Source organism: Antechinus flavipes, chromosome 4 (genome assembly GCF_016432865.1).
Source record: "Antechinus flavipes isolate AdamAnt ecotype Samford, QLD, Australia chromosome 4, AdamAnt_v2, whole genome shotgun sequence".
Classification (NCBI taxonomy): domain Eukaryota; kingdom Metazoa; phylum Chordata; class Mammalia; order Dasyuromorphia; family Dasyuridae; genus Antechinus; species Antechinus flavipes.
In genome coordinates this window covers 339,266,909-339,279,210 of record NC_067401.1, presented here as the reverse complement: position 1 = coordinate 339,279,210, position 12,302 = coordinate 339,266,909, and the positions used below count along the sequence as shown (strand labels likewise).

At 34.3% G+C, this 12,302-nt stretch overlaps 1 protein-coding gene across 1 annotated transcript in view; it reads right to left on the bottom strand.

Moving 5' to 3' along the window:
- Nucleotides 1–12,302, bottom strand: part of MTHFD1L (methylenetetrahydrofolate dehydrogenase (NADP+ dependent) 1 like) — a 203,085-nt gene that overhangs the window by 45,270 nt on the left and 145,513 nt on the right. Inside the window, exons 25-26 of the mRNA XM_051997936.1 lie at nt 8,542–8,649; nt 5,606–5,758 (exon numbers count right to left, since the gene is read on the bottom strand). Of these exons, the coding sequence (XP_051853896.1) occupies nt 5,606–5,758; nt 8,542–8,649 (261 nt within the window). The remainder of the gene's footprint in view (nt 1–5,605; nt 5,759–8,541; nt 8,650–12,302) is intronic.

The window sequence follows — 12,302 nt, the reverse complement described above, 5'->3', positions numbered from 1 at the left end:
TGTGTGAGTGATGTGGCCCAGGGTCAGGGTTACGTGGCTCAGAAGATAAAAGCCTCCCTCTGTCAGTGTTAATTAAATGAAGCTTTTGTTTTACTGCTCATCTTTTCAGTTTAATTTTCCTGGAAAGACTTCCTCATTTCAAAGGGATCAGAGTCAAATACAATAAGGTTACTATCATACCTACAAACAGATTTTCCACAGATCCCCTTCAAATGCTTCACCATTCAGATTTCAGGGGAGACTGTAATGGAGTGTTGAAGAGAAGGCAGTTATATGGCACTGTATTCTGGAAAGGACTTATGGAAGATAACTAGCAATCCGATGACTACTCAGTCTTGTTAGTGTGTAAAGGGATAGTCAGAAGTTATTTAGCTTGGCTCCATACTCTTTGATTCCTATTCCTTTGGATGAAGGAAAAAAACTACTTTAAAGCCCTATTATTTCCTTGAACATTACAGATAATTAATGAGTGTTGAATACTATCATTCCTTTTCTTTCTCTTTTACATAATTAAAGTACAATGAACTAATTCTAAATAAAAAACCCTCAAAGTCATATCAAAACATGATAAATTCTAATGATTTAGAATTGAATTAAGACTTTGAGGTCATCAGACATATAAAAACTGACACAAAAGAGAGAGGTACTAAAACACACATTCTTCTCCCTCCTTCTCCACACCCCAATGATACTAGTTTTGGGTGGCATAGGTAATATGGAATAGTTATAAATGTAGCAATTTAATACTTTTTTGAGTACTATACATAGTGCGTTTTTAAGTATTTGAAAACAAACATAGCAATTTGTAGAATGATAGGACTAGAAGAAATCTTCATGGTCATTTATTCATCTCTACCACAGCAGTGACTGATTGTCTGTTTCTCAAAAATGTTTAAAAATACATATTGAATGGTATTCTATGGGCATTAGTCAGGAATGGGGTACTGTTCAGCATCAATGAATGGATGAACTGGACATTTATATAAGGTTTATTAAAATAAAAAAAAATGAATGAATGACATTGACTAGGAACAAATGAAAAATGGCTTTTGGGGAAGAATACTTAGCTAATTAGTATGAGGCAGAGAAAGACTAGCTATGAATTATTAGCATAAAAAAAAGATATAAGTCGTAACTGTCTTAAGCTGAATGCCAATCAACCATGAGGAACTGCTCTAATGCTCTATAATTTTTTTTTAAATTTATTTTTAACACACATTGCTTTATGAATCATGTTGGGAGGGAAAAATCTGAGGAAAAGGGAAAAACTATGGGAGAGAGAAAAAACAGAAAAAAGAAATGAACATAGCATATGTTGATTTACATTCAGTTTCATTAGTTCTTTTTCTGGATGCACATGGCATCAGTTCATGTATATCTTTTCAGGCCTAAAATCAGCGTGTTCTTTTTTTTTTAATAGAATACTAATATTCTATTACCTTCAAATGCCACAATTTGTTTAGCCACTCCCCAATTAATGGACATCTATTCATTTTGCAATGCTTTGCTACCACAAAAAGATGCTCTATAATTTGTTACACAGATGTGAGAACCACCACATTCATCACTATTTTAGGTCTTTATCATTAACAGTGAAGGGATTTGGACTCTACCAATTAAGAAAAGAGTTCAACAAAGATACAACTTAAATGATGAAGTGATTACAAAGGAGATTGAGGGAAAAAATGGTTATAGAACATGGAGGAGAAAAGGGTTAACGTTCTCTTTTTTCTCCCCATAACATCCCAAAGTACTCACTGGACTTCGAATTTACACATAAAGACTCCCTACCCAAAAGAAAGCAAAACTTTATGAATGACACATTGCTGAGATGATGTATAAGATTATTCTTTTTGTTTGTTTGTTTTTATTGTTGTTAACCCCAAGAACAGAGAGGCTAATAGGAGTTGGGGGCAATCACGAGGATGATATGATGGAGAATGACAGAGAAAGGAAGAAGAAAGGCTCAGTAATTACCTTGTGAATACTTTTATTTATTTGAGAACTTCCTTGTAATGATACAGATATTGGTCTCCACCTACTTTAAAGACACAAGAAGAGATAGGCTTGTGTGTGAAAAGGAAAAAAAAAACTACAGAAGAGCAGAATGTTGCCTTTTTCCTTGCCATTTAGTGTTTATTAGTGTGCAGTATATATATATGCACTCAAAAACTTGATATCATGACTTGCATTCTTCCATGAAGCAGTACACTCATTTTCTTGACCTTACTAAAGAAAAACAGCATTGTTTCCTGAAAAGATTGCTGGATCTGGAATCCAATGATCTGGGTTCAGATCCCAGATCTATTACTAAATGAATTTGGTTTTTTCCTCTGAGTGTCAGTTTCCTCATCAATGAAATGAGTGGGTTGAAACAAATGACCTTTAAGAGCTCTTCCAACTCAACACTAACTTCTTTCCTTCCGTTCTCTTGAGCATCACTTCTATTTTCCTGTCTGCATTCACCTTCATGCCAAGAAACAGCAGGTACAATCACTGTCATAGCTGTTCACATGAAATCAAAAAACAATTGGTGTTCTTCCCGTATTAGGAAATTCTAAGGAGAAGTCAAGAAATTCACTTGTGCACACTCACTGTTTCCTGTTCTGAGTCCTTAGAAAGTATTCCTCTCTAAGGCCACAATGTCCCAGTGACACAGCTTCCTCCACTCCAAAAACTCTTTTTCGTCAGGAACTACTTCCTTCCTTGTTCCTCACATTCCATTGTCTCAGAGGAATTCTATAACAATAAACCCCAAACTCATCACCATTCCTCAAATGTGTTTCTACAGGAGGAAATCAGCCTGTGTTCTGGGAAAAGGAGATAACTGACAGAACTCTCTCTTCCGGAAATTCAGTGAGTCTCTCAGTCCCTATTCTTGGGCCATTCCACACATTCATACTGTACCCAGTCATAACTCACAGTGATGTCAGAAGCAGCTTGGCTATTGTTCAAAAGCAAGATGTAGCTAGAGATCAAAGGCTAACCTTAGAAGCTTCTAATTTCTCCAGATCTGTTTTGGTTTTCTCATAGAGGGCAAAAAGGCCAGACCATATATTTATTCTATGTCTTTTGTATTTTAAAAATAAAGGAAGAAAATTGGCACATTCAGCAAATAACTTCTGTAGGATTCATATGTTTTCCATTCACTAAAACTTTTCTACTACTGTTAAACTCACTTCTGGCTGCTTATATCTAGAGTGAAAATTTGTTGACAGAAGGGACTGTGTTTTGTACAACTCAGTATCCTCTCCATATTAAGTACCTATATAATCCCAAACATAGGACCAGTCCCATAGGTTAGTCCCTAGCCCCCTATGGAAGCTCTCCTTTGTCCTTCCTTCTAAACCCATCCAGATATGCCTGAAAGGTTCTGCAAGACACCATCACATGTTGGCCTGATCATCCTGGAACAACATGCATTGCTTTGGAATATGGACCCAGCCTTCCTTCTAATCTACCTCATACTCTCCCATCTTAGGCCCTTTCAGCTTTTGTTCAGCTTGTGCTTCTTCCATAGTTGAGATAGTAAACCAATTAGGGCTTGCATGACAAGATATTAATAATTTAATGTATCACTAATGCCAATACACATGCATTAACTGAAGAGACTTCTGGAGAGAATGTTTAACACAAAGAAGTATGGTAACCCAGAAAGATAGATTAATGGTAAGTATTCCTTTTTCCACCCTTCAGATGAAATAGGTAGCTTCTCATTTCATATATGCATATAGGACTGACTTTTCACATACCACTAAATTAGGGTCTCCTTACTTGATACCTATGTTGACTTGAGTAAATGCTTTTACTTTATAAGGTCTTAGTTACATCATCTATAAAGCAAAAGGATTGGTTGGAGTAGATCTCTTCCAAGGTTCCTTCTAGCCCCAAATTTATGATTCTATAATTTAACGAGAATGTTGTTAGCCTTTCACTTTCATTTTCACTAAATATTTAATTTTCTTCAAAATAGTTGTAAAACATTCCTTAATTTTTCTCCATGCCTGGATTTTTTCATTATTTCTAACGACTTAAACATGAGGAATGAATATGAAACAATATTATCCCCATTTTATGGGCCAACTAGGTGGTACAGAGGAAGGAACCCTAGATATGGAATCAGATACTCATCTTCATGATGAATTCAAATCTAGCCTCAGATATATTCTAACTGTATGACTGGGCAAGTCACTTAACAAGCCTCAGTTTCTTCATCTGTAAAATGAGCTGGACAAGAAAATGGCCAACCTCTCCTGTATTTTTGGCAAGAAACCCCAAAAGGGATCACTGAGACCCCATTTAGTCAGACAAGAATGAAAAATGACTGAACACCATTTTACCATTGAAAAAATGAATTTAAGCTCCCATATAGCAGAACTATATATTAGCTCTGTTTAGAGTATTGTACATCATATCTATATTCATATATTAGCTTTGTTTCTTGCTACCTGTGAGACCTTGGACAAGTAACTTCATCTCGCTAGGCCACTTTCCTCATTTACAAATGGAAGCGATTGAACTAGATATCGCTTTCTCTTCCTAATCATAGTTGGTGATTCTCTGTATTTAACCCAAAATTCACTATAGGACTCTTGCTCATCCCTATATCCCAGATTAATTTATAATATGGGACCATTTCTATGATTTGTTTGATTTTTTGTCCTCATAGAGTTAAGGGCTTTAAATATTTTTATCAGTCAAATGATGTTACAAAATTATTTAAGTTTAAGATAAAAAAGAACGTTTAAATGTTCATCAATTTCCTTTGAATTTAATTCAATTTTCTAATTAATTTCATCATTTTAAGTATGAAAATACTTTCAATATGAATAATGCCTCACTTTTTTTTTTTTAGTAAAACCCATATGGATCAGCATTCAGTAGCTATTTATAAGTAGATACTGAATTGACTAAATTTGGCTGTGAAAGACGTGGTCTATTTAAAGAAATCAGATCTACTATTATAACACAAAGATTTGCTAGCACTAGAATTAAATAATGTGCTACGGGTTTTGATAAAGTGTTTTGAGCAACAGTGGCATGGTTGGCAAAATGTGCCTACTTTTTTAGGGGACTGTTATAAGAACAATAGCTCTTTGCATATCTACCTCGTATGTTTATTATGAAATCAGGTTTATTACTTTATTCAATTCAAAAGATACTTATTAAGCATCTATCATTTGCATATCACCTCATCAGATGCTAGAACTACAAAGATGAAAAATTATTTAGTTCCTCTCCTCAAAGATCTTAATGCTCTTAGTCGTAAAGTTCAATAACAACATATGAAAACAAACCTGCTCTGGATAGTTTGTGTACTATTCTTAAATGGTAAACTTAATTTTCTCAAGCTATTTTTATCCTCTGTAAACAATTAAATATTCAGTATAAATTATACTTCAGATTTTAAATATCAGATATAAGCAATTTTTAAAAAAACTCGGTAAGTTGAAATTATTTTTGATATAGAAAGTGACAAAAGTCTTCAAGGTAACATAATCATCAGTTCCCCCTTGCCTGTATGATTTCCAAAGAAGATGGAAGAATCAGAGAAATTGTTTTAATAAAAACAAGGGATGGAAGATTTATGGGGCATATCACTCACCGTTCCAACCAATGGGTAGATGAATCCAGCACCAATGCTGGCCCGGACATCATTAATCGGTAAAATGAAACCAGTTGGGACCCCTTTCTTCTCAGATTCATGAGAAAGAGATAGGTGGGTTTTTGCCATGCAAATGGGCAAATTTCCAAAACCCTGAAAGAAAAAAAAGAAAATATGTTGAGTGTGTATATTTTTTAAAGAACCAAAATACTTCTCTACATGTCTTCAATCTTAACTTATATTTTAGGAAAAGGACAATGGTGGATGTCAAACCTATGCTAAGCAAACAGTAGGTGTTCAAATAAATACTCACTGACTGCTACTATGCTACATATTTTAATTTCTGCCTACATGAAGCTGACAGCATCTTAATGTCTTTTTTTTTTGAGAGCTAAATATTCTTCATACATAGATTTGTGATAAAGTGTGTTTGATTTTTAGAAAGGCTACTCATTCTTTAAGGCGGTCAATTCTCCATAGAAAAGTGACCTGGATAAACCAACAAGAAACTGTTAGTCATGTGCTTATTAATTCAGAGTGTATCAGAATGCAAAGGGTCCCCCCCACACTGTGTTAACTTATGACTCACAGCTTTTTGATCTGCAGTTATCCTCTAAGAACTAGAATGAGGTCATTCATTAAAATTTCTTATTTTCAAGGACCAAAAGCTAAACTTGAACCAGAGTCCCAAAGGTGAAAGGGCAGGAAGTTACATGTGAAGTCTGACAAGAGTAAAATGTACTCAAGAATGATTTTGATTAAATAGCCTATAGTGCCCTCTTTAAAAAATGTTTTACTAATTAATTACAATTCCAAAGCTGACACATAACTTTTAAAGTTCATTTCCTCAGCTGGCCCAGAGAAAGGGAAAAAACAAAACAAAACAAAACAAAAAAAAAAAAAAAAACACATGCAAAGGTAAAGAAATTAAAGTTTCTTTCAATCAAGCTCAGATTTACTTTTTTGAAAAATTTACTGAGAATTATAAATAGAAATGTCTGCTTTTTTTTTTGTTGTTGTTGTTTTTTTGTTTTTAAAGAGGGCCTGCCCCACTTTTACATTCTGAGAAGACTCTTGCCAAGAAGTAGATGAACTGGATGTGATGCATTCCACAGCCTAGAAGATCAATGCAATCACTCCATCACAGTTACTCTACAGGACAACATGAAAGCAGAATCTCAAGTGGACTAGTGAAAGACACAGACCATCCTAAGAATGTTTGATTTGCTGTCAGCTTTATGAAATGTGGAAAGTCTTGGGCAGGAACTCTGGCTAAATCCAAGATCTCTGTAGTAACCATTTACTTTGATGGTATTAAAAAAAAATCCCCATGACAAATAATGAGTTAAAAAAAGGGGAGGAGGGGGGAGAGATAAGAAATTCAAGTCTGAGGGCCATGAAATGCAGAATAAATTGTCGAATCTGTCTTTTTTTGTATGAGAATACTACACATTCTATCAGCCTTTATAGGGAAAAGAAAGGACACTTGGCTTGATTTGACTTTTTTGGGTAATGACAATTGCAAATGTATCTCTAGGATCACAGAATCCCTGATGCAATCAGCTTAATTATTAATTCTGATAATCCCAATTAGGATTAATAATCCTATTAATTAATAAAATTATCCTAAGAATAGTCCTATCAGACCTGAAAAAAAAAAGGATCAATAAGGGCCTATTAATACCATGGCACAGTGAATTTCCATGTCACTTGATAGGAGTAGATGATGCAGGAGCTTTAATAAATAAACCAATAAAATATCATGTTTTCAACCTCCTAGATTCCTATTTATTCATCTTTGTGTAATACTAACATTTCAGTGTCATAGTCTAGACTCAGCAGAAAAAAAAGTCAGTCTGCTGAGTGAGAAAGACTTAATCAGTCATTTTAATTCAGTTTAACAAACACTTACTAAAGACCTACTACATTTAGTAAAGGCACTGTTCTAAGCATCTCAATAGAAGGATGCAATCTTTGTTTTCATTTGGCAGAAGGGTGAGACAGGTATAAAAAATGACTTCATGCCTATAAGAAGCCAAATGAATGACTGAAGATATCAAGAGGGGAGCAATGACTGTTAGCTAGACTTTATGGAGAAGCTAACACCTTGGTGGATCTTCTAAGAGCTGATCTTGTCAATAGTTGGGAAAGGGTGGGATTAGGAAATGTTCATTTCAGGAATGGGAGAAAGCATATGAAGAAGCATCAAGTTAGAATCTTAGAAGAGATTAAGAAACACCAAACAAGAAAATACGCAAAGCATAGGACTTATGATTGAAATGTTTGATAGGTAGGTGGAGAAGGCGTTGAGGAAGGATAATTATATAATAAACAGTGGATGATAAAGATGGCAGGTGGCATTTATATACTGTTTTTTGCATAGTAATTTGTGGAATACTATCTCATTTGATCCTCACAACCACCCTGAAAAATAGGTACCATTACTGTCCCTAATTTACATATGAAGAAATTGAGGCAGTCAGAAGTTACTTCTCCAGAATCAGGAAGCTAGTGTCTGAAGTCTGCTTTGAATTCATGCTTTTCTGATTTCAGACTAGTGCTTTTCATTTACCTACTTAACTGAGGGCATCAATGAGATGAGACTGCATAAATCTGTAGCAGATTGAGTTAAAGACAATTTTATAACTTCCTAGCTTTGTCCAAATAGGGACAGAAAGCTAACAATTACTTAAACTGATAATCACTAGAGCAGAAACAACAGAAATTTAGGGATTCAGTTGCAATTTAGTTAAACTTAAAAATCATAGATAATAACTTTACCAATAATTCTATGAAGATCGGTTTCCCTTACTTTGAACTTACACAACATTTTTACCCAAAGACCTTAAAGTTGATTGTTGAAAATAAAAGTAGATTTTAAAAAGTTCAGTTATCAGACAATTTTTTATGACCCTCTTTACCCACGTTACTTTTACCTGTTGTGTGTAAAGCTGTATTTTAGATTGTGCCTCAGGAGAAAGTTCGATATCTTGGGCTCCATAGACTTTTTGAGCAATAGTTCTTATTTTTTCAACAATGGGAAGCTGTGAAAACATAGATGAAAATAAAAATATTAATTGCAGCCAGCTGAAAGAATATAAGTTTTTAAAAGTTTTTTTTTGTTGTTTTGCATTTAATTAAAATGCATTTCTAATATTCCTCTACCATTTTAACATGATAAAAGAAAAACAAAACCCTTGTACCAAATATATAGTCAAATAAGCCAAATCCCAACATTGTCCATCACTTCCCTCAGGAAGTAGATCAAAGTTCTTAAATTTTTAAAGTTGTTTGACAATATTGGTTCCACCCCAAATATTGTTTTCTGGTTCTACTGACTTCATCCTGTATCAGTTCATCTGAGTCTCCCCAAGATTATCTGAACTCATCATCCACATATCACAATCTATTCAGTCATTGATCTCCAAACATAACTATTGCTTTTCAAAATTTTCATTGGGAACATTTACACCCCAGAAATTGGCAAATGCTACAATTCAAGGTTTGATTTGCTGTTTTGCTAAGAAAATGACAGAGAAAATATTATTAATGCAGAATAAATTTAAAGATCCCTCTCAAAGAGTTGACTGTTAAATATTTACCAGGATACTGACCTGTCCTTCCTAGGCTATCCCTCAACTAATGTGAACTCCCTCAATTTTCAGTTGTTTGCCACACTGAAAAGAGCTGCTGTAAATATTTTTTGTATATATGGGTTCTTTTCCTTTCACTCTTAGTAAAGACATACGGTCAAAGGATATTCATTGTTTAAAAACTTATTGGGGTGAAAGAATAAATTATCGAGGGTCCATTCAATTTTAACTTTTTTCATCAAGCTTCTCAACAAGATCCTTAACAACAGTAATGGCAATATCATTGAATTATCTCAGGCTACAGTCTTCACTTTTTTCATAAACTGTTAATTATGTCCTCTTTAAGATCATATGTCAACTAAGAAATAAGAAGCCATAAAAGCTTAATCTCTTTGAAGACTAGATGAATAATTTCTAGTACTAGAAAGTTGTAACCGAGATATATAGAAGACAGTATTTCTTTTATGTGCTTTCATAACATATTACGTACAAGAGTCCTTAATCCCTTTTATAATAAATAAAACTTTACTATGAAGAAAGTACATAGGTTTTGTCTCTGAATTAAACTTATAATTAGATGGAAGAAAAGGAATATAGGACTGAAGGATTAGCCAATCTTGAGAGTCAGGCTGGCAGGATTCTTGAAAAGCCCAAGTGGATACTGGCTAGTTGGTATCACAGTAGATAAGAGTCCTAGCCTTGAAATCATTCAAATCCTGCCTACTTACTAGCTGTGTGAGTTAGGATAAGGCGTTTAACCTTTCTCAGACTCAATTTCCTCATCTGTAAAACAGGAATAATAATTATACCTGTCTCTCAGGGCTACTGTGAGGATCAAATGAGATAATACACGTAAAGTATTTTGCAAATCTCAATGGGCTATTTTAATTGCTTCTTATCAGAAATAGTGGAAGGGTCTGACATTTCCTTCTCCAGCTCATTTTACAAATGAGGAAACTGAGGCAGACAGGGTTCCACATTCTGACTCAGATCTTCTTGACCCCAAGGTTGGTGCTCTATCCATTTTGCCACCTAGCTGCTCAGGTATAATGAGAAGCTAACTTAAATGTACTGCATATGAAGGCATGATCTCAGAGTCACAATGTATTAAAAAACCTAGAATTAGGACAGCAGTGATAAAATCTACATGATCTCAATTATTCGCTAAGTAATCACAGAGAATGGATAGGCAGAGAACACAAGAGATAGGTACACACTCAGAGCTAGCAAATGGTAAATTATTCTGGCTACATCCAGTTAGGTTTCCAGTTCAGTGCTCCTTCCGCCATACAGTGTTATGTTATCCCTCAGTGTCAAGAGGGTCAGGAGTCAGCAAAAGAGACAAAGAAAGGATAAGAGAGGTAGGAAGAAGAGAATAGTATTGATGAAACTGAGTATTTAATTGACGAATATTTAGTAACATTTAACAGGACGTAATGATAGACTAGAAATAATACCAAACTATAGTAACATTAAAAGCTGCAGAAAAAATATGGATGAGGATTGAATAAAGACATAGGATTGCACAATCACAAACTTAGAAGCAAGTTGAAAAAAGCTCAAAAAGACATACCAGCTCCCCTTTCTAAGTTTTTACATTCCTGGAATGCACTTCCTTTTCATTTCTGCCTCATAAAACCACTCTCTCTCTCTACTTAAAAAAACAAAAAAAAACTTTTATTGATGTCTTATTTTTGCCTTACATATATTTATAGATTACTCCCACTTCCTGAGAGGTCTTTGTTACAGCAGTTGAGAAAGATTAATACAGTGACCTTGTCTCAAAGTTCATGCAAAGTTTTGCATCTGTATTACCCCACCCACCCATCTAAAAAAATGAACACAAATCTATTTTCTCTCCCTTCCACAGTTCTCTTCCTGCATGGTGGAGAAGAAGGAAAGCAAACTCCTTTTAAGTATCATATTCTATAAGAATTTTTCCCTGATCTCTCAAACTGTTAATTCCTTTCCACCCAAATTACCTTCTCTTGAACTGCTTTATATTTATCCTTTATAAGAAAGCTTCTAACCCAGATACAGAGTATACATATAATTTATGTGTATGTACATATGTATAAATGTATACACACATAAATACATATACATACGCATACACATATACAAACTATTTGGAATAAGAGATCCTATAGCATACATACACATATATGTACATCTACTTATATATATATACACTTGTGTATATATATATATGTACAATATATGTGAGTCTTCTGATCCAAATAGAATTTAAGTTCTTTGTGGGTAGGGATTGTTTTATTATTTTATCATATTCCCTATTCTACACTAGTGCCAGGGTCTGGGGTATGTCATTTGATAGTGGAAGATAAATAGGATCCATGAAGAGAAAGGTGGTAATTAGTAAAGGTTGATGAGTCTGGACTACACCTGATGAGCAGTGGCTGAAGTACCTAAGAGATAGATAGCCTGGGGGAAAAAACTAAAATGAAAACAAAACTTCAGATATTCAAAAATATTCTTTCCCATTGGAGAGAAGATGAAGCAGATCTGTTTTGTGTTGCACTAGAGAAAGAAATGGGACCAGTAGGTCTAAATTACTGGGATTTCTGGGATTTAGTTCAGTATAAAGAACATTTCAACATTAGAGACATCCAACACTGGGTCAGAATTGCTTTGTAAAGCAATGAATTTTCTAATGACGAAAATATTTAGCCAAGACTACATGACTATCTTTCTGAGATTCAGCAGGAGACCATAGGATAACATCTATTTAAAGCTGGAAGAAATATCAAAGGTGTCCTTATATCTAAATCTTTCATTTTAAATAAGCTGAGAGCCCAAGTCACTTAAACAAAGGGTGCCAGATGTAGGATCTGAACTGAGGTCTCACTTGAGAGTTAGTATTTGTCCACCGGACTTTTCTCTACAAAGGTGGGATAAGTAAAGAGTTTGGAATTTAGACCAGATGACCTTTTGAGTCCCTTCTAAGGACAAGATTTAATGACTTTATGTATTGGGAGAAGAAAATTTAGCTGGATTTAAATTTGCAGAAAAAAAAGATTATTCCAGAATGATTTTCAACAGTTGCCAAAATTTTCAAGAAATCCCAAATTGTTTTAAACACA